Source organism: Talpa occidentalis, unplaced genomic scaffold (assembly GCF_014898055.3).
Source record: "Talpa occidentalis isolate TD23 unplaced genomic scaffold, MPIMG_talOcc4v2.1 talOcc4.14, whole genome shotgun sequence".
NCBI classification, from domain to species: Eukaryota; Metazoa; Chordata; class Mammalia; order Eulipotyphla; family Talpidae; genus Talpa; species Talpa occidentalis.
The window spans coordinates 52,009,911-52,036,665 of record NW_023601433.1 but is presented as its reverse complement, the minus strand read 5'-3'; the positions used below and the strand labels follow the sequence as shown (position 1 = coordinate 52,036,665).

Genomic DNA, 26,755 nt, shown 5'->3' with positions numbered 1-26,755 from the left:
TTACAGCAATTCTAAGAAAGAACAAAGATGGAGGCATCACATTCCCTGACTTCAAACTACGTATCAAAGCTATAGTAATAAAACAGTTTGGTATTGGCATAAAAACAGACACACAAACCGATGGAACAAAGCAGAGAGCTCAGAACATATGTGGTAATTTAATTTTTAACAAAGGAGCTGAGAATATAATATGGGGAAACCAAACAGAAACAAAACAGGACCACTATCTCATGCCATACACAAAATCAACTCAAAATGGATTAAAGACTTGAACCTAAAACCATAAAACTCTAAGAAGAAAACTTAAGAGGTAAGTTGCTAGACATCTGTCTTGGCAATGATTTTTTGGATTTTGATCCAACAGCAAAAATAAACAAGTGGGACTATATCAGACTAAAAAGTCTCTGCACAGCAAAAGAAACCATTTTCAAAATGAAAAGACAACTTATGGAATGAGTGAAAATATTTTCAACTCATAAGGAATTAATATCCAAAATATAGAAAGAACTCATACAACTCAATAACCAAAAAAAAAAAAAAAGACAAAGAATTTTAATAGACTCACCTCCAAATAAGACTTCTTATACACCACACCCCCACCACCCACCCCATCAGCCAGGGCACCTCCCTCAGACTGCGTAGAAATCCCTTCCCATTCCTCAAGCACATCTCTATGGCCAGCAGGCACAGAAAATATATTTATTATCTCCTATTATTAGAGAAATACAAATCAAAACAGCAATGAAAGATATCACCTCACACTTGTTAAGATGGCTATTATCAAAAAGACAAGAAAAACAACTGTCAGGAGAATGGCGAAGTGAGAACCCTGATAGAATATTGGTGGGAATGTCAATGGTGCAGCCCTATGGAAAAAAGTTTGGAGGGTTTTCAAAAGATTTAAAATGGAACTACCATGTTAACCAGAAATCCCACTTCTGGGTATTAATCCAAAGGAAACAAATAAATCACATCAAAAAGATAGTTATCTGGGGCCTCCCCTGGTGGCACAGCGGTTGAGCGCTGGGCTGCGAGGCTGCCCGCAGCCTCTGCAGCACGGGTTCATTCCCTGGCTGCTGGCGAGGGTCCCACAAAAAAAAAGATAGATATCTGTACCCCATGTTCATTGCAGCATTACTTACTTAGAGCCAAGACATAGAAACAGTTTAAGTGTCCACCAGTGGATGAATGGATAAAGAAAATGTATGTACAAAGGATACTATTCTGCCATAAAAAAAGAATAAAATTTTGCCATTTTCAGCAATGTGGATGGACCTTGAATACATTATGCTAAGTGAAATAAGTCAGACAGAGAAAGACAAATAGCAGATGATCTCCTGTATAGGTGGAATTTAAAAAAAAAAAAAAAAAAAAAAACCCTGATCATAAAAATGGAACAGATCGATGGTTGCCAGAGGCAAAGGGTGGGAGTGAGCAAAATAGGTGAAGGTGATCAAAGGTTACAACTTCCAATTACAAAATAAATAAGTCCTGAGGATAGAATGTACAGCATGGTGACCACAGTTGCAGTACTGTATTGCACATTTGAAATTTGCAGAGAGTAGATCCTAAAAGTTCTTATCACCAAGAAAATCTATGGATGGGGACAGATGCTAACTAGACTTAATTGTGGTGATCATTTTATAATCTGTGCAAATATTTAATCATTATGTTGTACACCTGAAACTAATAGAATGTGATATGTCAAATATACCTCAATTTTTTTTAACTTTACTCTAGGAAATTTTGCTGTTCTTTTGCAGGCATTTTTGTCAAATGAAACGGAATATATACTTTAAAGTTTTAGATTTCTCCAAAATACTGAGATCCTAAAAATATCAGATAAACACAAGTCCATCCATATTTTATTTTGAGCATTTGTTTGTATACCATAACAAAACAAATATGAGAAATAAGTCGCTGTCCTATAACAATTCCACAACTGAAAGAAAAGGACAGCAACAATTGAAGATACAAGAATAGCTCTTGGTTCATGTGATGCAAGGAAGCAAATGCCCAGCATCTTTAAAAATTCCTGGACAAGGAAAGATAGGCATTCTGCCTGCCCTTGGAGCAGGAAACACCTGGGACAAGCCCTAGTGCACACAAAGCCACCAGGAACTGACTCTGCACAGCAACCCACAGGAGGTAAACCTGTTCAGCAGACCCCACAGGATGCCAGGGTAACCCCCAGAGGGGAGGGAAGCCCGTCATTCAAATTCCCAGGTTTGTGCCAAAGGTCAGGACTTGATTCTCATTCATGTGTAGATGTTTTATGGAGGAGGGGAGTTGGGGGCAAGGATTGACCTTCATCCTTGGGCCTAAGACATGGTCCTGTTCAAAAGGAAAGGCATTTCCCACTCTCCCTTCAAAATCACCTCAGACTCAACTTCCACAGAGCATCCCCTTTTGAACTAGTTGGGAGCCCTTACTTCCTATACACCACACCCCCACCACCCACCCCATCAGCCAGGGCACCTCCCTCAGACTGGGTAGAAATCCCTTCCCATTCCTCAAGCACAGAGCTCCTCTTCCTAGCTCTGGGATGAGCGGTGGTACCACTACTGGGGACCATGATGCTTCGCTGGTCCTTTGAAAATTTTCCTCAGAGTCTCTTGTTCAAAACACAGTGATGCTGAGGAGGTCTCTTGGGACTCCCATGATGCTCCAGCCTCTCTCCTGTTGTGTCCCTAGAAGTCTGACAACTCCACCTCCTTTTCAGAGTAGCCCCATCCACTGACCTCCAAATCTGAAGGGGCGATGATATCTTGTCAGGGACCCCAGCTTCACAAGGGGAGAATAAAGCCTGACCAAAGGCACCAGGGAGGCTCCCAGCCAGTATCTATACTTGACCCAGATCTGCAGCACCCCCAACCGCCCACCCAAAGACTGGTTAACCAGTTAATCTTCTCAGTCAAGTTAAGAGGTCAGGCTCTCCTACAACTTGTAGAAATCAACTAATTCATGTTCTGTGATAAACAGACCCTCCCAGTTACATGAGGTTGGAAGAGCAACGGATAAAGTTAATGGATTGAACGTGCTTCCAAATGCTATCCATATCCTGATCCCAGAAACTGTGGCTGGGTCTTTGCAGATACAAAGAAGTCAAGGATCCTTGCCTCCAGGGGGCATATAGATTATTATTAAACTTCTTTTTGGCTTTTCTCTTCTTCTTTTTCTTTTTTTTCTTTTTTTTTTATTTATACAAGCACTGGGTACAGTCAGAGCGTGGGAGGGTGAGAGAATTCACCAGAGCCAGAGGGGAGAGCAAAGCAGGCAGACGGACGAAGTTCGCTGCTGAGGGGAGCAGCGGGCGGCAGGAGAGGTCGGCGCGCCATGTGGGACCCTCGCAGGCGGCCTGGGATCGAACCGGCGCTGCAGAGACTGTGGGCAGCTTCGCAACCCAGCACTCAACCGCTGCGCTACCAAGGAGGCATTTTTTGGCTTTTTTCTTGATTGATTATTTGCCAGCCTAGAATAATCCAGAAGGGTGTGGACTATTTCCTTCACACCCTGACACTATATAGAAAGAACTAGGAAAATAGTAAACTATACTTGCCCAATTTATTCATGAATAAAGTCTTTAAATCTAAAATAGGAGGAGGAGAAGCAGTCAAAGATCTTGAAATGAGGAAGCGATCACACTGGATTATCCATTGGAACCTAACCCCAAAGACAGGGGTCCTTATGAGAGACAGAAAAAGAGAGACTCAGAGAGAAGAGAAGCCATGTAAAGACAGGAGCAGATATCACCTAGGGCATCCATAAGCTGGAAGGCGGGGTGGGGGGCATGGGGTGGGGGAGAATGGCCACAACAGCGCAGGGAAAGGCCTGAAGCCAGAGGTGGCTCTGGGAAGAGGAACACTCCTCCTACATCCAAGAAGGAGCAGGCTTCCAGCTTCTGGGAGGGAGGCTTGTTTCCCTCCCTTAGATATGTTACTGCCTACAAATAGAGCAAAAGCAGTCACTTCGTTTATAATCTTTCTTATTTTTATCTGAGACCTGTTCTTGTGAGTAGCATAATATCCAAACATATCTGGCAAGAAAATGAAATTTCATTCCATCAAAAAAAAAAAAAAAGAGCTGTTTGCCACCTTATGGAGAAGTGGATATTCTGATATGGCTACAAAAAGAGGAAGTCAATGCCCACAGCAACTGGGGGAATAATAATGGTGGTTATGAGGGTAATAATAATAATAATGAAAGGGGAAGAAAAATAGGCACAGTTTTTTGAGCACTTGAGAAGTGCAAGGCACAGTGTTAAGCATTTAAAATGCATTAACACATTTAATCCTCACAAAAGCACAGTCAGATGGAAATTAAGAGGATTACCTTATAAATTAGGAAAACAGGGCTCATAGGTTTTAAATACTCACCCACCAGACTCACACAGGTTTCTCTGACTCCAAGGCCTGTGAAAGGCTCTGCCTCCCAGACTGCCTGCTACAGATAGGCCCTGTCTATCAGCAGGGACTAGGGGTGGCAGGAGGAGGATGAGGAAGCTACATTCTCTGAGCCAAACGCACTTAGTTGTTTTACATGTGCTCTTTTAACAGATATCAGTCACTTTAGGAAAACTCACCAACCAGGATTATATTATTTTGGCATATGAGTATGTGTGATGCGTGTGTGTGTCCTTATTTATGTGTTTGTGCACATGCATATGTGTGTGTGAGGTGTGTTGCTTTGCACATGTGTGTATCTTTGTGAATTATTGCCTGCATTGTGCATGTATGGAGATGTGGGTGTGTACATGCAGTCAGTGCATGTATAGGCATGTATCACTGTGTATGGTATGAGCATCTCTCTGTGGGTAGGTGAGTGTGGGTGAGTGTGCACATGTGCATGCATGGATACAGGTGTGCATGTATCTGTGTGTGTGAGTGGGTATGTGTGGGTATGTATGCTGTGTGTGTTTACATGTGCACGTGTGCATGTGTTTGTGTGTGCCTGTATATGTGTGGGTAGGCATGTGTGTGTTGCATTGTGGGCTGTAGTACTACAGGTCTGTGCACAGGTGAATGTGAAGGTGGATGTGTAATGTGTATATAGCACATGTGTGGTGTATCTCGGTGTGTGCATGTGTGCGTGCTATAAGGAAGGGAAGAAAGGAGATCATATAGTGAGCAATAGTGGGGTTCTGCCAGGAAGGGCCTAGATGTGTGGGGTGTGTGGAAGTAGTTCTGCAAAGCTGAGTAGAAGTTGGGAATGGATTGTCCAATGTGAGCCAAGCTCTCTGGCTCCTCTGAGATGTTGCAAGACAAGTTCTCTGTGATGGAACTTCTGTACCTGCAACTCTGAGCTGCAGGAGAGAGAGGAAGTAGAGAGTTTCCCTAGAAGATTCTGTTCCATAGACAGGCCTCTGGTTGGGGCCATGCTGGGGTCCATTCCTCAGAATTCAGGCCATGATGATGCAGTGATGTAAGTCTCCCGGCAGCCTCAGGCTCTCGGGACAGTGAATGCAGGACAGTGGGCTCTCAGTGACAGGGTGACCTCAGACACTGTACTGGGACACAGCTTTGGAGGGGAGGCCAGGAGTATCGTCTGCTCAGCCATCAAAGAAGCTGGTGCTTGTGTCTTTCAGGAATTCGCCGACTCTGTGTCCCAGCTGGTCACGCAGAAGTTCCGCGAGCTGACAGTGGGCCTGACGTCGGTACACCGCCGCCACAAGGCCCTGGCAGGGATCGTCATGACCAGAGGTAACCACCTAGGCTTTTCCTGTGGGAGTCTCAACTGCAAGGAGAGGAAATGTGGTGTTTGCCTGATCTTGGGAGCCAAAGAGTTCCTTTTTCCTTGAGAAGACTGGAAAAAGAAAAACAAAAATAAGACAGAGATGGAGCAATGACAAAAGCATAGGACCTGCCAGCCATATTGAAGTTGCCTTATAACTTCCTAATGATTAGTCCTCAAAAGTGTCCCTTGATTCCTGTTAAGAGTGATGGGGTGGGGGTATGAGGGAGCCTCCCTGGTGACTCAGGGGTTTAGTCTCATCACTATGAAGCTATTAGCAGCTACTGCAGCAAGAATTCAATCCCCACCCAGGGAGTTAACCCACATGGTGCAGCAGACCTCTCCTGTCTCGCCTGCTGCTCCCCTCAGCAGTATATTTCAGTAGATCTGCTTGTTCTGCTCCCCACTTGTCTCTGGTGAATCCTCTCACCCTCTAGCACCTCTGGTCTACACCCCAGCTCTTGCATGCATAAATAAATAAATCTTAAAAAAAAAAAGAGCAATGGGATGTGGACTGGTCAGGTGCTTTCCCACCAGGCATCTTACGTACCCTCATCCTGGAAAAGAACATACAATGTAGGTGTTTGTAAGAGCTAGAGTCCAAGGCTAGACCCACACCCACTAAGTTCCTTCCAGTGCATGGTGAGGCTTCCTTCTCTGATGTGTTATCCCCTTCTATCTTTCTTCTGGGAAAGGGAGTAGCCCTGCCAGAGAAGCTACCAACCTGGAGAATTCTGAGTCCCCTTGCTGGGAAGCACAGCACCCATGAACCCTATTCCAGGTGACTCACTAACCCTTCCTGTCAAGGCGTTCCTCCTAACTGCCCAGAGGTGGAATTCCATTCCCAGACACAAGAATGACAACACCTGGAGGAGACAGGGACACTCATGGTCAAGTCTGTGATTGCTTTTACAGGCCAGGTTGGATTTAAACAATCAGTTTTGGTGAAAACATCTCATAACTAACATAAAAATAGTAACAACTAATCAACTGGTTGGTTGAATTCAACTGTTTTTAGTTTCAAAGTTTGCATGATTTGGTAATGACATCCTAGAGAATGATTATTGTGAAAAAACAAAGTTTACTTTTGGGTTAAGTTACACACACACACACACAAACACACACAAGCGTGCGTGCGCCTCTGCATGAGTAGACACAAAATCCAGCAGTTGAAAAAGACCATCTATCTGTTATCCAAATATATTTATGTTAAAAATCAATTGAAAAACATACAGTTGCATATTTTCCCTATCATTCTAGACCCCAGGGCTCCTCCCGTATTGCCAAGTACAAGAAAACTGGAGCTGGAGCGAAACTGATCAGCACTCAGGCTGAGTTTCAGCGCAGAACTTGACACTTAACCTTTTTATTTGGGGCACTTTAGTAAAATGGAAATTACAACTGTCTCCTCACTGCTTGATTTGCTAAGTAAGAGAAAGTACATGAAATGTTTCCATTGTAAAGCTTACCTTATACAAATATTCTTCTAGGTCAAAGGTAATTCAATGAACCCTCATTGTTGGTAGTTTGCATTCTACTTAAGCCTCCAACAGTTGCTGTCTTTTATATACTTCCTCTCTGTGGAACATGAAATATTCTAAATTGAGAGCTAAGAGTTCACCCCATCAGGCTCATCACTGCTGGCCATGCCCATGCTTGTGTCCAGCCAAATGGCAGCATCCACTGCTCCAAAGCACCTAAATACTGGGTACTGTTCTGCAAGGCTGGGGGGGAAAGGGGATGTGAGTGGGAGAGGATGGCCAGAAAAGACAGAGCCCTGCTTAGGATGGAATGATCTAGAGGACAGGGAGAGGCAGCTCAGGTGAACAGCAATGCTCAAGTTTGAATCACAGCTCCACCTGAACTGGCCATGTGATTTTTGTACTGTCACAGGCCCCTCTGGGGCTCAATTCCCACTTTTAATAGGGCAACAGAACTCCTTCCTCAGATGCCTGTTGACAGTAAATATGTTCCCACACTCACCGAAAGATGCGTGGCCCTGCTAAGCACATAGCGGATGCTGTTAGTAATGGTACTCTTCTATTCCAAGTTACTTACCAAGAGTCTGCCATGTGCTCCAGCTCAGCCTAGAGCCTGGAAAACAGGAGAGAACAAGAAAAGAGAGACCAAGTGCCTGCCTTCCTGAGTCTCACACCCTAGTAGGGATAGGACTTAATGTAGATCCAATGTAAAAGAGAAGTGTGAAAGAGTGGTGTGAGCAGAGCTGTAGGACCATATGAAAGAACTTAGGCATTTTGTAAAATTTGGACTGTCACATGGATTTTTTTTTCCAGTGGATTCCAGGAAAATATAATTCAAATTACCATCTTGTTTTGATCCGTGACTATGAAGGAGGAAGAAGAAAAAGAAGGGGGGACGAGGAGGGAAGGGGAGAAGAGAGGAGAGGAGAGAAGAAAGAAAAGAGGGAAAGTATGAGGGGGAACGGAGAAAAGGCATGAACCAAAGTCTCTTGAGTCATGTGCAACATATTTCCAAGCTCAAAGCTCCTTACAGTAGGATTTATCGAGCAGTTTTTCAATATTCCCCAGCTCTGGAACTGTAGTAGTTCATATTCTTTCTACTTTTTGGGAAACTCAATTCTGGAAGGCCTGACAAACTCCTCCCTGACTGTGTGGTGTGGTCACATACTCTGAAAGTGTGATTCTTTTTTTTTTTTTTTTTTAAGATTTATTTATACAAGCACTGGGTACAGTCAGAAGCGCGGGAGGGTGAGAGAATTCACCAGACCCAGAGCAGGGAGCAGAACAGGCAGACTGATGAAATACACTGCTGAGGGGAACAGAGGGTGCGGCAGGAGAGGTCTGCGAGCCATGTGGGACCCTCGCCGGCTGCAGGGGATCGAACCGGTGCTGCAGAGGCTTCGGGCAGCTTCGCAACCCAGAGCTCAACCGCTGCGCCACGAGGGAGGCCCTGAAGGGTGTGATTCTATGCCTCTAAATCATACACAGTGTGGTAAACCAATTTTGCCACAATAAAAAATAAAATAAAAATCTAAAAATAAATACTAGTCTCATTTGAAAAATCTTCTCCCAGACTTTCCTTGGAAAACTGTAATATTTTACAAAGACTTATGGGAAATGGTACTTAAAAGTTGCCAGAAAAGATACTGTTTTATATGCAGGAAATTTACCTAAATGAACTAAATTTATTACACAAAAGTAGAACTTAACAAGGTAAGGCTTGACTAATTGGTAATTTATGAACACTGAAGAGAAACTACTGAAATTTACTTTCCTGTTATAAGGAGAAAATTTAATAAATATATTGGTTAAAAAGAAATTAGGGAGAAATATGCAAAATCACTAATAGAAAATTTTTTAAATGTTCATTTACTTAAAGTTGATGTACTATTTAATCTTAATTCTGGTTCAGTAATTTAAGCAAAGGCCTACGAAGCTCTAAGAGGGAGTAATGCATCCTACTCCAGTTGAGATCTATATACATATATGTATATATTAGAATGTTGTAAAATTACATTTATTTTTAAATAGAACATAACTCAGTTACCACCTTTATTTTTAGGTAAGATGTCAGTTCTTCCACATTAATTTGCTCATGTAAAATTCTTTTCATTTATGAGGCTAAGACAATTCTGGAGCCATTATGAGAAATATGATAACAAAAATATACAATTAGGAACAAAACAGTTTTTACCATGATCAAAATAACAGTCATTGTTTAAAACTCAGTAAGAGGGCCCCCCATTGCTGTTACCCCTATAGCCTGAAGCCTAAATTCAATCCCCAGCCAGGGAGGTGACCCACATGGAGCAGCAGACCTCTCCTGTCTCACCAGCTGCTCCCCTCAGCAGTGTATTTCAGTACATCTGCCTGTTCTGCTCCCCATTTTATCTCTGGTGAATCCTCTCACCCCCATCCCCACCTCTGGCTTACACCCTAGTTCCTCTATACAAAAAAATATAAACAAATAAAGGCAACAGCTTACTCTTTAAATATAAAAAATAAAAAATAATAAAACTCAATAAGAGAGGGCTTACAAATGAAAGCAACATTCTCCCTCCTATCCTTACCTCTCTTTACTCCTCAGAGGCAATCACCTCTACTCATTTTTAATTTTTGTTCTTGTGACTCTAAATATATATTGGGTCTGTATTTCTAGATTTTCAATTCTAAATATCTATTTACTTGAGCTATTAAAATTTGATACTTTTTGTTTTTCATTATTGTAGCTGCAGTGTTTCTAATTTGAGATAATATATTGAAACTTTCGCTTCTCATACTATCAAATTTAGATGGTGTGTCTTTACTTCCTGTTCTGCAAATTAAAGAGGGTGGGCCTTTCCTTCCTAGACAACTTCCCTCTACTATAAGTTCGTTTTTATATTATCATCTATTATACTGTCAAATAATTTATATATTATACTATCATAACTGATAGTATTTCTTCCCCATAATTCTCCTTTATATTTTGTCTGTCCAGGGAGTCTAAGAGTCGAAAACCACTGAACAGCATCTACGTGGTCAGGATATGTGGAAAGTTCCATCCCTTGTTTCTGTCAGTGGAATGTCTCTCCAGAATGTCTCTCTAATAGAATTAGTGTGCATAGAGAAAAGAGATATTAGTGGCCCAATAACACCCAAAATTAAACATCCCCTTGTTAGCAAATGTCCAGCCAAACAGTGTTGGCAGGACGCAGGGCCACCGAGACCCAAAAACTTGCCACAAGTTTAAGGCACCTTCTGGCAGGGAAACATAGGAAAGGGGTTCTGAAAAAGGAAACCCCACATCAAAATAAGAGCTGCCATCATCAACCTATGTGCAGAGTCCTGTATGTCCAAGTGTCTTGGTTTTGTATTCAGACTACTGAAATCTCTTGACAAGGTGAGAATTCTAAGCTTAAAATTATTTTCAGATAACATTTTGCCGGGGGCTTTCTATTACCTCTTATCTAATAGTTCTAATTACAAACATGATGTCTGACTGACATTCTCTTTCCATGGGTCACCCCACTCTCGCCCCAAAAGGGAAAAGGGCCTTTTTCTTTTCAACTTGGATATTTAAGATTTCATGAGAAAATCTTTAGGTCTAAGCCATTTACCTTTCCTGACGTGTTTAAGCTCTTTGCTTGTGTATTTTTTCATTGTGTCTTTTTTTTTTTCATTAAATTCCATGTGGTTTATTCACATTTTTGTAGAATTTTCAATATTTTAATTAATTCTCTTTTAATTTTCCTTTTTCATTTCTTCTCTGTCCTTTTACTCTGTGTTCTTGGAAATTTCTGAAGTTTATCTGCCAGCTCTTCAGCTCCCTTTTGTTCTAACATCTTGGATTTTTGCAATCTATTTTACTATTCAAAACATCTGTCTTGTACTCAGGTTCCTTTTTCAAGGGACATGCTTCATGTTTTATAGACATGATGTCTCCTCACATTTTTCTCCAATCATCAGCAAATCGCTAAGTTCTCTGTTCTCTGATTGGGTGAGTCCTCTGATCAATGGCCCTCTTCGTTTATTTTCAATCTTTCTCTTCTATCCTGCTTATGATTTTTGTCTGGATAATCACTTTGCGAATAAAAGATGAGATATTACCAGCACTGGCATGGATTCTGCCCCGAGATGGGCAGCTTTTCACATTTCCCATCAGGCCAGTCAGTGTCCAGAGGGAAAGGCTGCTGGCCCCTGTGTGTTTCAGGCAGCCCCTGAGATGGGCAAGGCCTGATCATCAGTGAGTGACAATGATGCCAAAACAAAGAAAGGAAACATCCCCTCAGGCTCCAGACCTTTGTCAGGCTATCCCTCCAATTCCTTCCATGTCACATTCTCCATTTCCACTCAGGGAGGACACTGTTTCTTTTCAGTTTCCTCTTCAAGGGGAGAGAGGGTGGCCTAGTGGAGCAGCCACTTAATGAAAAAAATAACTGATGAGGCTCCCTGCTCAGGAGCAGGTCCCTGGCCCTGGGAACTGAGGTCTGAGCGCCGAGCTATCTCTGGCTCATCCTTGCAGACAGAGCTCCCTCGTGACAGCTCTGTGTAATGGTATTTGGGGTTTTGCTTTCGCCCTTTCTGTTTCATTCCTACACACCCTCCCCTTCCTCTTTACTTCTTGCTAGAAGCTGTTCACGACATGGTGACAGCTTCACTCCCTCTGAAATCCCTTCATTTCCCTGGGTTCTGGGAAAGAAAGAGACATGGTATTTTACTCACCCCACCCTCTGGAACAAAAAGCCTGGACAACCTTGTTTGGCCAAGTGGTCCAGCAACATTTCTGCTACTTTATTTAAAAAGTCTGATGCTTTGTGAGAAAGTGGTTCTTGAAGGGACTGCTAATAATGATACTTCTCATTCAGTAGGAACATGTACAAGTTTGATAGCATGTCCACATCTCTGATCAAGTTGATGGCTACAACCCTAAGAAGTGGGGAAGGGAGGGATGTTTGTTATCACTTTTAAGAAGCACAGACTCTAAAGCCAGGAGGCCAAGTGTTTTCCAAAAGTCATGGGGTGTGGGGAGAGCTCTGTGTCCAGGCAAGGTTGTGAAGGGGCATGATCTTTTCATGTAAAATTGTTTTATTTTCTAATTCATTGAATAGATACCCAGGAAACAAGTGTTCCCTAGTGTTTATGTTTCAACTTTTCTTTTGCTAGCCTGTTTTGTAAAACATGTTCAGAAGCTATGGCTTTTGCAAATTTTGTTTCCCATTTAAGCTAAGATGCAGCTTTTAATCATCCCACAAATGTCTTGGATTTATAACCATCCTGCAAAAAAATGCCTATTTATTGAAAATGGGTGAGAACTGGCAGTCTGATAATGCCAAACTTTGAGAAAACAACCCAGAACAGCTCTGTTCTCAGGGTCAAACCCTAGTGGACAATGTGGCCTGGTCTATCTTATCAGGGAAAATATGAGGGTGTTGATTAATTCAGCAGTGGATCATTCTAAGTTGTGGACCATTAATGAATTTTTCTGAGCTGTGGACCATGCAATGTTATTTTGCTGCATGCATTTTGCTCTGAACGTAAAGTGACCTCAGGAGGTAAGGATAGCTTCCTCTGACCCAGCTGTGTCAAGCTCCAGTTTAAATAAAGAAGCACGTCATTGAGTCAAGTCAGATAAAGTTGGAAGTTAAGCACTATTTCCCCATTTACACTTGATAAATCCGGACAATTTAACATAGTTGAATCTTCTCTATTCAGCATAGAAGGAACAATAGGGAAGTTCAAAGTCACGGAGGCTGCGTAGAAGCATAATACAGAGTTTATTCCCCCGAATTCCAAACAGTTTTCTTTCTACTTTCTCCTCTGAATGGCAATTATACTGATTGTAAAATTAAAAGCAGGGTCTTTTTATTTATACCCAGCAGGGCATGGGGGAGATGAGTGGGAACAAATGAGCTGGCCAGCCCTGAGAAGAAACCTCGTGCTGTGAAGAAAGATGGTGAATTATCATCTGATTTCAAGGAATTGATCTGAGTAATTGCTACAGAGAAAAAGAGAAATATGTAGTTGAGGAAATGTCTCCAGGGATGTGTTCAGACACATCAAGATGCATGGCAGCTGATACCGTGCCCACTAAGGAGCACGATGGACAATTGATTTCAAATCCTTGGCTTAAACTGTTATGTGTAGAACACAAACTGCAGGGTAGATTTCACCACTGACCCTTGTGTGTGGCATCAACACTGACTGGTTTATACCAAACATCCCTCCTTAAATGGAGAGGAAAGGAAAATCCATGACCAATGGACACTGTCCCTCTCTCGTTTAGAGACAAGTAGGTGTTAGGTCTAGAAGAACTCACAGGCACCACAAAATTAAACTCATCAAGTCCTCATGAAATGCCTTAATTCTTCCTTCTCAGTAAGGTGATGCTTATAAGGAAATACATAAAAAAGGAAAGAAGACTATATTTTGGCTGAATTCTTTTAATATCAGATTTCCCAGTCAAAGCTGTTTAAATGTTTCTGGTTTCTTCTTGATCATTAAGTCATAATCCAGCAACTAATTGCCCAAAAGCTTTCGCTGGGGGTGGGGTGGGAGTAAGTCAACACTGCATTTTATCTCAAGGCAATTACCTCATCTTTATTCTAGTCTCTTCAACTACATCTTTTTGTCATGGAAACAGACACTAAGTTTATTGGAAACAGAACACAAAGTTAGTTGGTCTAAGAATAAAAAGACAAGACACTAACAAGAGTTTATCTATTTTCCAGGAATGTTGGGGGTGTCTAAGCCATGTGTTCTCACTGAACAAGTTTGCACTGTTCTTTATGTTGCCCCCAATCAGGAACATTAGCCTGTATGAAGCATGCTGCAGAGAGAGGGGTCAGGCATGCAGGGGGATGGGAGAAGGAAGAAATGAAGGGTGGAAGGAAGAGAGGGAGGAAGAGGGAGCGTTGGAAAGAAAGAGAATTTTCCCAGAAGATTGTTGCACCCTATCTGTTAGCAGGAGGATTTAATTATCTTTGCCTCCGACTGTGTGACTGGAGGCAATAGAAAAATATTCTGAAGGGTTTGAACTAATTAAGGAGCAATGAAACCGGGTAAAGCTGTAGCCCTCTGAAGTAGCTTCGAGTTTTCGGATGGTGTTTATCAGGTTCCCTTTCCTTCTGACCCAGTGGACTTAACATTCAAGTTTTCTAGATGGACCCGTCTCTTAGATGGCATTGTTCATTGGTAAATATTGGAGGGTCATCTCCAATATTGGTGCCATCTCTAACACCTCCAAGTTTGGGGGTGATCACCCCACAAAAATCCAAGCTGTCCCCGAGGCAAGCCAAGTCCCAGGTGTCTGCTCCAGGCCTGTGCCTCCAGGCCCTGCTCACTTGTGTCCCGAGACCCTCTCCCCTCACACTTCTGAGTGTATCTCTGTGTGGTTGGACTTCTCGCTTCTTCTGCCCCAGGTCAGATGTCCCTCAGGGCTAAAGAGGAGAGGAAGGACATGGTCCTGAGCCCTGTGTATCTCCTACTGGGAACAAGGATTCTCCACCTGGGGTTGTTCCTGACAGGCACCCCTACAAGCCTTATTGGACAAGTCAGGACACGAGAGATTCAGAAATGGAGTAGAGGCCAATGCTGGGGAGGCCTCACTGCCAAAATCAGTGCCACCCATGTCCCTCACTGGTAAATATTGGAGGGTCACTTGGTGCCATCTCTAACACCTCCAAGTTTGGGGTTGATCACCCCACAAAAATCCAAGCTGTCTCCGAGGCAAGCCGAGTCCCAGATGTCTGCTCCAGGCCTGTGCCTCCAGGTCCCGCTCACTTGTGTCCAGAGAACCCCTCCTCTCACACTTCTGAGTGTTTTAACTGACCATCCTAGTTCCTTGCACAGCTCAGTCAAGAAAAGACCAGAAGGCATTCTTCCAGAAGGTCAGAGGGTGCAATCAAAGCCAAACCTTTAGGGCTGGGAGGAAAGGTTCTTAAACCATTTCAAATCCAACCCTACATGTTCCTTCCTAAAAATGAGAACACAGCTGAGAACATGGAGAGATTGCTTACAGACAAGGAAAGTTCTTCCACTTAAGATATTGAGTTCATGAGTTATTCATGAGCCCTGGCTTCACACTCTCATTATTTCTGGTTTTAGCTCCAGTGAGGCCATCTTGTCAGTCATCTTCAGTGACAGAAAAAAAGGCCGCTTGTCTCTCAAATCAGGGGGTTTCATATTTGTCCCTTTGATATAAAAGAATGAGTTACTAATGGGGCGAAGTACACACTCAGTCCAATCCAAGTGGAAGATAAATAGATTATTCAATCTATTAATTGCAAAGTGTTCCTCGTCACTCTCCTTTCTCAGGGGTAGGAGGAGGGAGGACTTTGAATAGATTTACTCAATGTAACTTCTCCACATTCACATCCAGCATTCACAAAACCCATAACCTTCTTGCAAGCTACCCTGGTCACCCTGTATCCTTTAATAGATAACCTGTCCACCTTGAATTTTGTAATTCCCACATAGCATCAGTTAAGAAGAGTGTGCTGACCGCAGGAAAGAGGACAGCTGATGTCCATTTTGTTAGCCTCACAGAATCGGTGGGTGGCTGAGGGAGCTTCTGGATTGGGCCCTGGGTGGGGCCAGTGTCTACGTTTGTTCAGCTTGTCCTCTTGTTACCAAGCTACTGCAGGCCACTGCCAGCTGCTGAAGCAGGAAGGGGGACAAGCCCGACCGCCACCTGTGGTTCAGAGGTCCCTTTTCAGTCCCTAGAGCAGGACCAAACGAGCTGGTGGTGAGGGCTTCAAAGGACCCATGTCCACAGCAGGGGACATCAGACCCTCAGTGACCTCCCAACTGGGAGGTTGCAACATACAAACACCCGACAGGAACCTATGTCTGAAAGTTGCTGATACCTTCTCTCAAGTTCCTTAGCCAAAGCTTCCACTTCAGATGAGACTCTAACTGAGATTGTCTTCTCAGCCCCTCATGTGCAGCCCCAGGTCAGCCCTTCCTCCTCACCCGAAGGTGCACCTGTTCAGGAATTGAGACTCCTTCCTTCCTTCCATGGTGCAAAGTCTATTGCCTTTTCACTTCCCTGGAACAAGCCTGGCCTCTCAGAGATCTCTCAACACCATCTTTGGTCTCCACTTACTTCTAAGACTCACCTGACTTCCACGTCAACTACCATCACCATCCCCCACCACCCAGAAAGTGGCACAAACCCACTGTCACAAACAGGTATCTCTAGTAGCAATCCTGCCTCCTTTCCTGGCTGTCAGGACAAGAGGATGAAGGGATTTGGGGACTTCAACGTTCTGTATCCCCACTCCCACCAAGTTAAGTGTTCAATACATGGCGAATGAATGAAATAGATCAAAAGATATGCCCCTGAAATTATAAGGCAGGATTATTTGTGAGTGCTCATGGCTGAAATTTGGCTTAGCCTATAACCTGCTAACACAGATTTATTTTTAAGATGAGCTCCAACATGCCCTATTTATCAGAGCTTCAAACAAGTCTTCTTTTTTTCACATGAAGAAAACAAGGTTTATAGTTGATCTAAGTAAAAAAAAGAACACATGGTTTTTAATAGTTTAGCAATAAGAGTCATCGAAAAAGTCTGGTTGCAGATAAGAGAAGCAAATATGATTACAGAAAATCAAAATGCATAAAATGCTAATAACTAGAAATCATGACACTACGGTATATCAGAAGCATTCTATGAGTTTCCTTAACCCTTAAAACTTGATGACCCTGTTTTATCCTGGCCACTTTTTCTGGAAGAGTCCTTTTTCTGTAGGAAACAATGGATGAGCTCACTTGACCAAAGTCTCAAGCTAGCAGCAGAAATAGGGTGATCTGAATCCAGAACATGGGCCCCAAGCAGGTCAGACTCTGCCCCAGCACCTGTGGCCCTGTGTCTTTCACAAAAGCTTCATTTGGGGGGGACCACACACAGAATGTTTACACAGAAATTACTCTCCTGCAAAACCAATGCATTTGCAACATTGAAAGACTAAAAGCCGGGGGGAGCCATATATTGGTGGAGATGGCCATATATCAAGACCCTAGAGGAGAGAAATCTCCCACCCAACGCAGAAGTGCTTCTTTCTGTCTCCAGCCAGTCGTGCCCCTCACAGACCAGACACACCTGCACCAGCGTTTTTAAATCCACGGGCTTGCAAACTAATTAGAGGAAACTTAGAGAATTTAGAAGAGGAAGGAATTGATTTGCAGGAAATTCTCTGCAAATATTCAGAGGTTGCAAACCACAGGGAGGCTGGAACTTTGCAGATAGAAGCTGAGTGAGGGAGTGAAATTGCACAGGAGATCATTTAGGCCGACTCTGGAGGACGCTTCCTTACGCTGAGTTAATATATTCTGGGGGAGCTTTCCTTCCTCAAGGGAGGTTATGGAAACCCTATTACTTGAGTCATTAAACTCGATGGACACAGCACTAGAAAACAGGGCATCGGATTCATTGACGCCACGCCCTCGGGCAATCTGTATGCAGAATAAGCCCCATTCCCTCCATTCCTTCCTGTAGAGAGTTTCTGTAATCTTGATATTTGTTTCTGTGTTTTTGGCTGGTGTATTTTCAATTTATTTTAAATTCTTAGAAATTTGGCCTCCAAAATCAGATGTGATATTGTAAACTTTCTTTTCTCGGGTTGGAACAGGCTAAGAATTGCTTACTACCAGTTAAATTAATGAAAGTACATCCCAGAGATGAGTGTCTGGAGTTAGGGGGAAGATGCTACACTGGGGACAAGCCCACCAGCTTGGAAGTCCCTTGCGTCATATGTAGACCAGCTTGAGTATGCTGGCGGTCACTCTCACCCTCAGAGACAGTCTCCCAGAGGAGCACGTGGGTGGACTGAAGGACACCTTTACAGGAAAGAGCTGAAGAGGGTCATGCCTGAGGCCGGTCAACTCTCTGGCATTCGCCTGCCTCCAAGGAACCTGAGAAGGCAAATCCCAGGGTGTTATCAGACCACGTTCACCACCAAAGCGCCCAAAAGCCTCCAGCAGAGGTGTGAACCTATATCTTCACATCCTATACAGCGTTGTAAACCAATGTTATCTCAATTAAAAAAAAAAATACCTTTTTTTAAGATTTATTTATTTATGCATACAAGAACTGGGGTACAGGCCAGAGGTATGGGGAGTAAGAGATCTACCAGAGATAGAGTGGGGAACAGAACAGGCAAATCGACCAAAATGCACAGCTGAAGGGAGCAGTGGGCAAGTCAGGAGAGGTCTGCTGCGCCATGTGGGTAGCTCCCTGGCTGGGGCTTGAACTCATGCTGCAATAGCTGCGGATAGCTTCATAGCTTGCGTCTTAACCCTTGCGCCACCAGGGAGGCCACACACACACACAAAATACCATTCTTAAAAATAGAAATAAAACAGTACTAGCTGGGGGATGGGGGGCAGGCAAGGGGGAAATTTGGTGAAGGGAAACAAAGGTACAGATTTCAGTTCTGTAATGAGTAGTCCTGGGGTGTCAAGTCCAGCATGATGAGTAGTTAGGATTACTGTGATGTGTACATGAAAGTTGCTAAAAGAATTGATCTTAGAAGTTCTTATCACAAGGGGAAAAGTTTTAACTATAGACGATGAAGGATGTTAACCAGACTTATTGTGATATTGTCACAAAATACACAAATATCGAATCACCATGCTATATACACCTGAAACTAGTATGGTGTATGGTGGTTGTACTGCAATTAAAATTTTTGAATCTAAAAACAAGCAAAGATAAAACAGAGAGAAAATTTCTGGGGTCTGGAGGAAAGTGCCCCACAAGGGAAGGCACCCACCAGGAGAATCTGTCAGTCCCAGAAACCTTGTAGCATTACAGCCACTGAGTCATCTGAATGAGACAATAATTGAGCTCCCTTCCTCCTGACGTCACCCCTGAGGAATGTAGGCAAAGCTGGGAGATTGGGGGGCTGGGAGAGGGGGCCGATGGAAGTTGTAGGAGCTCTAATTTGAAGGGAAGTTCAAAGTTTGTGACTACTGCCTCCCAAAATCATCGTTTCAATCCACGAATGCAGTCCAAGTTGAGGAGATGGTCAATCTCTAAGAACACAGGCCGACACCATCACTGGCCAGGAAGGAAGGGCTGCCCACAATGCATCTGAGTGAACAGCAAGAGAAAGTCAAGTCTGTTTTAGTCGTTTTTTATTTGTACCCACTGAACACTGTTTGTTCAGCACACAACTGCACATAAAGCACCCCAAATCCAGCCCGCAGAAAGCACCTGATGGAATGTATAGCATTGGTACATGGTCTATCCTCCCACTACTGTCATTAATAAGCTACCCCACCCCTTAGTTTACCTGTAAAGTGGGGATCCTCACCCTCTCCACCCCGGATGCACTCAGAGCAGCCTGAATGTAGCAAGTGTGTGGTGGTTTTATACTCCTGACCTCAGAAATCACTTGTGCAAATAGAAACACCAAAGTAACTAAAAAATAAATAAATAAAAGCTTTGAAACGTTTTCTTAGTATGTTCAATTGAGGCAGTGTCAAAAGTGACATTCTTGGATGCTGCCTAATTTATTTCTGTACATCCCAGCGATGTTTATAAGCACCAGTGTTTGGAGTTTTGAAAAATGATTCATTTTCACTGACCTGCACAGAAACCCAGCCTCAGTGGATTTAAGATCCCACGTGGTTTCAATACAGCCAAAAGGCCTCACAGGGACTTCAAAGTAGACCTCTGCAGTCAGTGAAGACAAAGCAAACTTGGCAGCATTTGGGGAAAGCTCACAGCTAAGACTGTCCTCTGACAAATCCTCTTCTGCCCAGAGTCACCATATACTCACAGTGGGACAATTTGATTTAGATTTCAAGTTGTTCTTTTATCTGAGTGATTAACTGTCATCTAATTTGCCATAATTGTGACATCCAGTCTTTTGAATAAGAATTACTAAGATTTTGCATTGTGATTTTTGTTATAATTTAATATTTGATATTGAGGATAGATAATCCATTTTATCAAAAAATATAGAAAGGTTTACCATGAAAACCTCCCTCTCACCCCAAAATTGCAATCTCTGTTATCCCTGGTTTTCTTGGAGAGGCCATCAGCCACCAGCCTGTGCACGCCTGCACCTTCTGGCTAGGTATGACTGAATGCAAGGCCTGAACCCTCTTTATCTGGGACATTTCTTAAGCTGTGCTTGCAAGGGACAACCTTGAGAGTAAGTGATGTTCCCTCTGGGGCAAAACACAAATGTTTTGCTCACCACCTATAATGAAGTTGTGAATTCCCCAAGCTCTGTGTCCCTCAGCTGCTCCAAAAACCCACTTCATGGGTGGCCCCTACCAGGACCCCTGCACATGGGGCAACAGCACCAATGCAAGCATGAAACCCCTCACCCATCTGCTAGACTGGAATGCCCTATCTCTAACCCAGGAATCTCGTGTCTGCTGCCAGCATCTGGGAGACAGTAACAATAGCAATAATGGGCTTGTCCCCTTACAGATAACCTTTTAGAGTTTCTTTACATGTAAGCAAGGAAAAATATTGATAGATATGTTTTTATCTTCCCCATCCAATGCAAAAGCTAGGCTATTCACACATCCCTTTGCTTTTTCAGGCAACAATATATCTTAGAATTCTTTCTGTATCAATGGAGAACTTCTCTGCTCTTTCTAAGTGATACACAGGCGCCCAGGATACACCTGAACTGTATTTAACCAGTCTATGCATGAGCACTTGGGTCATTTCTATTAACCTGCTGTTACAAACATTGCTGAAGTCATAGCTTTGTACACACATCATTTTCATACATATACAGACATATGGATAAGAAATTGCCAGAAATAGAATTGCTGGGTCAAGGATACATGTGTTTATAATCTGATTGATAGTGATTGATAGTGTTAAATTACCCTTCAAATGTGCTCTATCCTCATATATTTCCTCTACTATTGACAAGTCTTTTCAACTGTACTTAAAAAATCATTTCTCTATCAATCTGATAGATGAAGAATTATATCATTATAGTTTTGACTGATTTTTATTAGTAAAGTTGAATGTTTTTCCGTATATTTAAGAAGCATTATGGGTTTTTGTGAACTGTTTTAATTAGCCTTTACTCAATATTCTATTTGGTTTTATATACATAATATATTTTCATTTCTAGAGTTTTTGTATTAAAAAGCTAGTGCTGTGCTTGTGATATAATCGGATTTTTTTCTGTTATCTGTTGTCTTTTTACCATATTTAAGATGTCTTACCATGCAGAATTTTTTTTTTATTTTCATGCTGTTGCATTTGGAATTAGACATGAAACTATTGCATTTGAACTTAACAATTTTCTGTCTTTGGGGCTTTGAATTATAATTAGAAAGGCCTTTTACCTGCCAATTTTACTTTTTTATTAAATTGTAACCAAATTCTGTAGTTTACACTAGTGTTCACTGTCAGTATTGTATTTCCTATGACTTTAGAAAAATGTCTGATGACATTTATCCACCATTACAGTAGCATACAGAGTATTTTCGCTACCCTAAAAATCCTGTGCTCTGGCTATTCACCCCTGCCCCCTCAAGCCCCTAGCAACCACTGATCTTTTTTATTGTTTCCATACTTTTGCCTTTTGCAGAATGAAATATAGTACAAATCATACAGTTTGAGGAGTTTTCAGACTGGTTTCTTTCACTAAATAACATGCATTTAAGGTTCCTCTGTGCCTTTCATGGTTTGATAGTTCATTTCTTTTTAGTGCAGAATAATAACCCATTGCCTTGATATAACAGTTTATCCACTCACCTACTGAAGGACATCTTGGTTTCTTATGCTTCTTAATTTTGACAATTATGGATAAAACTGCTATAAACATTCATGGGCAGCTCTTTATTCTTTTGCATCTAAACCTTTGATCCATTTGGAGTTTTTCCTAGCACACAGAATAGGTAAAGATGCAATGTTATTTTTCAGATGGCTCTTCAGTTATTAGATACCACTAATGGAAAGTTTCTCTTTGCCCCACAGATTTCAAAGGTTATTACCTTCAACCTGCACTAAATTCCTGTATGAGTTTGGGTCTATTTCTAGATGCTCCACTTTGTTCCACTTGTCTGATTTCATGCTCCAACCCTCACAGTTATCTGTTATTGAACCTCTACAACCTACTCGAGATCTGTTAGGGTTAGTCTCCTAATATCAGCCTTCTTTTTCAAAATTGTGTAAGTTACCCATTAAAGTAAGTATGCATGGTTCAAAAATAAATAACAAAACTATACTTTTAAACGAGGTTGTTTTCAGTCTAAAACAAAGCACTACTGCTGTTTCCACTGGAATCATGTTCACCTTATCAATAACTTCAGAGAGAATTCATGATATCGAACCTTCCTATTTAAGAATGACGCACATCTTTCTCTCCATTCCAATTTGGTTGAGGTTTTAACATTTTATTCATTATTGCTCTTGTTCATTTCCTGCTAAATTTATTCCTATTACCTTGATCGCTCCTACTCTAAATGGAGCCGTTTTTTTCTTTATAGTTTCTTCTAGTTATGTGTATATATGAAAGCTATTGATTTCTGTATATTAACTTTGTGCCCTATCACCTTATTGAGTTCACTGATTGTTTCTAGCAGCATTTCAACTCAGTTCTCCTGAGGTTTGCACATCTACAACCACAGAGGTTCAAACAGTGATGTTGTTTCTGCTCTTTCCAGTTATGTACCATTAATTTCTTTATCTTCTTGTAGGTTAATAACGTCAGTAGATGATAAGTAATGGAGTTAGAGTGGGCATCACTGTCCTCTTCCTGAGTGCAGTTGAAATTCTGCTAATGTTTGCTCATCAAGAATGTTGTTGTCTCTATGCATGTGTGTATGTACAAAAATTACACTGGAAAAATCCACCTAAGCTGTTTTGCTGAATTTTTATCAAAATTGGCTTTTGGATTTTGTCAGATGGTTTCTCAGATGCTGTCTGGGGTTATAAGCATGTTTTCGTATTGCATTTTAATTTTTGGATATAATCCCTTTTTGTATCCCTGAGATAAACCCTCCTTACAGTGATTTTTGTTATTCTTCTCTAACGCTTGGTGGTTAATATTTTATTTTAAATTTCTCAATATTTATAACCAAGGCCATGTGTAGTTTTCTTTCTGTGTAGTCCTGCCAGGTGGATAGATCAAATATATAGGCATGTCGTGATGTGAACAATGTGAAGGTTTTCCTTATTCATGTGCCCTGGAACACTTTCAATAATCTTTACATCATCTGCCACTTAAAGGTCTGCCAAATTCTTCTGAAAAATGAACTGGGTTTTGTGATTTGGTGGAAAGGGAGATCTTTGATCAGTTTTCTATTTATTTCATAGAAATCAGTAAGTTTACACTCTCCATGGCTGTTTTTCTTGCCCTACAGGATCTCAGTTTTCCTCTCAATAACAATTTTGTGGGGGAAAAAGTGACCAAGGACCTCCATGTACTGAGTCCTGCTCCTACACCTGTTTGTATCTCAGTGATTATTGCAGAATCACCACTGTTGGGGCTACTCCTGGTCCCTCTACTGGGACCAGACCCATCTTAGCTGGTGGGAACAGCTAAGCACCATCACTCAGACCAGACCAATATGCACCCTGCATATTCCAAAGTATTCTATTGTATCAGCTTGAAACCAGACTCAGGAAACCTCCCCTTTGCCATCCCCCAATCTAACCTGTTTCCAAGACTTTTTTCCATGTTCCTGCAGAGAGAACTCAGTCAATAAATCACTGCCCAAGAATCCAGGACTCAGCCTCTGCTTCCAGGAGGCAGTGCAGGAAGCCACCTCCCTCCCCCTGGATCCTCCCTCCCTCCTCTCTCTCTCTCCCATTTCAGTGATATGGTGTGTGTAGCACTTACCTGGTATTTATCACACAATATCTTCTTTTGTAGACACTTCTGTCACTGTGTCACCCCCTAAATTCATGATAAATTCTTGCAGGTTAAGGCTGTCTGCAATAGCTTAGTGTCTCCTATGTTACTTAGCATGGTGCTGGCACATAGGAGGTGGGGTTAATGAAAAGTGAATAAGCAAATAATGCCTTTCTTAAGCCACTTAATTGTGCTGAATATGACAGAGCCCGGAGTCAAGCAGAGTTGAGGATTAATGAGGGGTGAAAGGAAAGCTTTTTTTTCTACAGCAGTAATTTCCATGGAATCAAAAGAGGAGGCTCAGAGCCTCAAGAGAAGCCGTACCAATCTCAAGTCGCTGTCTAAGTCACACCACATGAGCACCAGACACCTGAATAGTGAAAACTTTAAGAAATAATTATAAATGTTATTTTCTATTGCTCTAAATACCTGCCTTAATTAAGCTGGATGCTGAAAAAATGATTTCTCCACCAAAATGGCTTCCTCATTAGCTATTTGTCAGCAGTGAATAGGTCACCTGACAACTGGTTTAGTTAGAATGTGGCTTCTGGTGCGGGCTCACCCTCAGCCCATGGAACAAGGTTCTGCAAGGACAAATGTTCTCAAAACCACATGGAGGACCCTCCCAATGGGGAGGTCGGGCTCCAACACCTGTGGGACAGCCTGCTGGGGAGTGATGACTAGGACCGGACCCTGGACCCTGCGGAAAGGGAAACAGCCGTGTTTTGAGCTGCTTTTAAACAATTTAGTCAGTCATGGGTTAAAAAAAAAAAATCCTAGAGATTTCACTCTATCCTATTTTCACTTTTCTTTTTTTTTTAAGATTTATTTATTTATATATACAAGAGCTGGGGTACAGGCCAGAGGTGCGGCGGCGTGATGAGAGGATCCCCCAGAGGCAAAGCGGGGAACAGAACAGGTAGAAATTGACTGAAATACACTGCTGAGGGGAGCAGTGGTGAGACTGGAGAGGTCTGCTGCGCCATGTGGGTTAATCCCTGGCTGGCTGGGGATGGAACTCATGCTGCAGAGGCAGCGGATAGCTTCATAGGTTGCATTTAACCCTTGCACCACCAGGGAGGCCCTATTTTCACTTTTCTTAAAGCAAGATGGCTGACTTCATACCAGAATGCAGAAAAGTAAGTGGCCCCTGGTTTCCTGAGCTTGCCCCCGAGCTGGATGTCAGCGGAGAGGGGCCATATGGCCACATAGCCAGAACCCCAGGTATTTTTCAGGGTTGCAGAAATGGAGCCCGGGAAGGAGCTAGGGAGGAGACAGGCAACAACTCCTCTCGTGGCCACTGTGCAGTCTGTTCCACTATGTGGCTGCAGCTGGCCTCTGACTACAGCATCTCCCCATTCCTCATATGCAGTTTCATTCTCCCCTTTTCCTACTCCTTACTCTCCCTTTTTCTCTTAAGAAGCTGCACACTGGGGCCTCCCTGGTGGTGCAAGGGGTTAAGCACAGCACTGTGAAGCTATCTGCAGCCTCTGTAGCACAAGTGCCTGCTGCTCCCCTCAGCAGTGTATTTCAGTCAATCTACCTGTTCTGTTCCCCACTCTGTCTCTGGAGAATCCTCTCACCACCACCACCCCCACCCCTCACCCCCCACATCTCTGGCCTGTATTCCCGTTCTTGTATGCATAAATAAATAAATCTTTAGGAAAAAAAAAAAGAAGTTCCACACTGTTGGGGGGTGGTGGCTAGGGGGCATGAGCAGCCAGATGTCACTCATCCTTTAAAAACACCTTTTCGAGAACCTCCCCCGGTGGCGCAGCAGTTGAGCGCTGGGCTTCGAAGCTGCCCACAGCCTCTGCAGCACCGGTTGATCCCTGGCCTCCGGGAGAGGGTCCCACACAGCGCGCAGATCTCTCCTGCCACACCCGCTGCTCCCCTCAGCAGTGTACTTCGTCACTCTGCCTGTTCTGCTCCCCACTCTGGCTCTGGTGAATTCTCTCACCCTCCCGCGCTTCTGACTGTACCCAGTGCTGGTATAAATAAATAAATAAATAAATAAATAAATAAATAAATAAATAAATAAATAAATAAATAAATCTTTAAAAAAAAACACCTTTTCGATATAGGAAGCTTCTTGTCTGAGCAGCAAACATGGTTGATTACATGCCCAGCACTGCTGGGCATTTGGGAAAAAATTTTTATTAAATATGGAAATTTCACCTAGCAAGTCCTGGATGCCTACCTCAATTCTCTAGAGAGTGGCCCTGTGGACTAGACAGATGGGCATGATCACTGCTGACCTGTCCCGCAGGTGCTGACCACACCAGCATATCTGGAACCAGTGAGTGTGTGTTCAAAGGTGCAACAGGGTATCCTGGTGCAGTCCTGGGAAGCCCAATTGTTCAGTGGGAACACCGCTGCCTGTCCCAGCCAGCCTATCCGGTTACATGATGCTTCTTAGGAGATTTTGTGGAAATTCTGGTTCCCACCCTCAAGAAATTTGACTTTTAAGTGAAGAACACATCTCCTCTCCTAGATCTCAAATACCTGTTAGAGCAGGAGAAAGGCAAACCTGACTTGGGCTTTTCTAGAACTTCCTCAAATAGAGGTGATGGCCATTACATTTAAAGTCAGGGGTTTATTCTTGGGTTTCTTCTGTTTTGCTTGCAGAGAGTAATATCGCTTTTGCTGGCAAGACCCCTTGGACTTGGTCAAAATGAGCTCTGTTCTGTGAAAACTAATCACTTAGGGACAATTCATCAG

General features: G+C 42.7%; 1 protein-coding gene across 1 annotated transcript in view; it reads left to right on the top strand.

Annotated features, from left to right (window-relative positions):
• Positions 1 to 26,755, top strand: part of ADARB2 (adenosine deaminase RNA specific B2 (inactive)) — a 216,886-nt gene that overhangs the window by 150,942 nt on the left and 39,189 nt on the right. Inside the window, exon 6 of the mRNA XM_054695055.1 lies at positions 5,585 to 5,699. Within this exon, the coding sequence (XP_054551030.1) occupies positions 5,585 to 5,699 (115 nt within the window). The remainder of the gene's footprint in view (positions 1 to 5,584; positions 5,700 to 26,755) is intronic.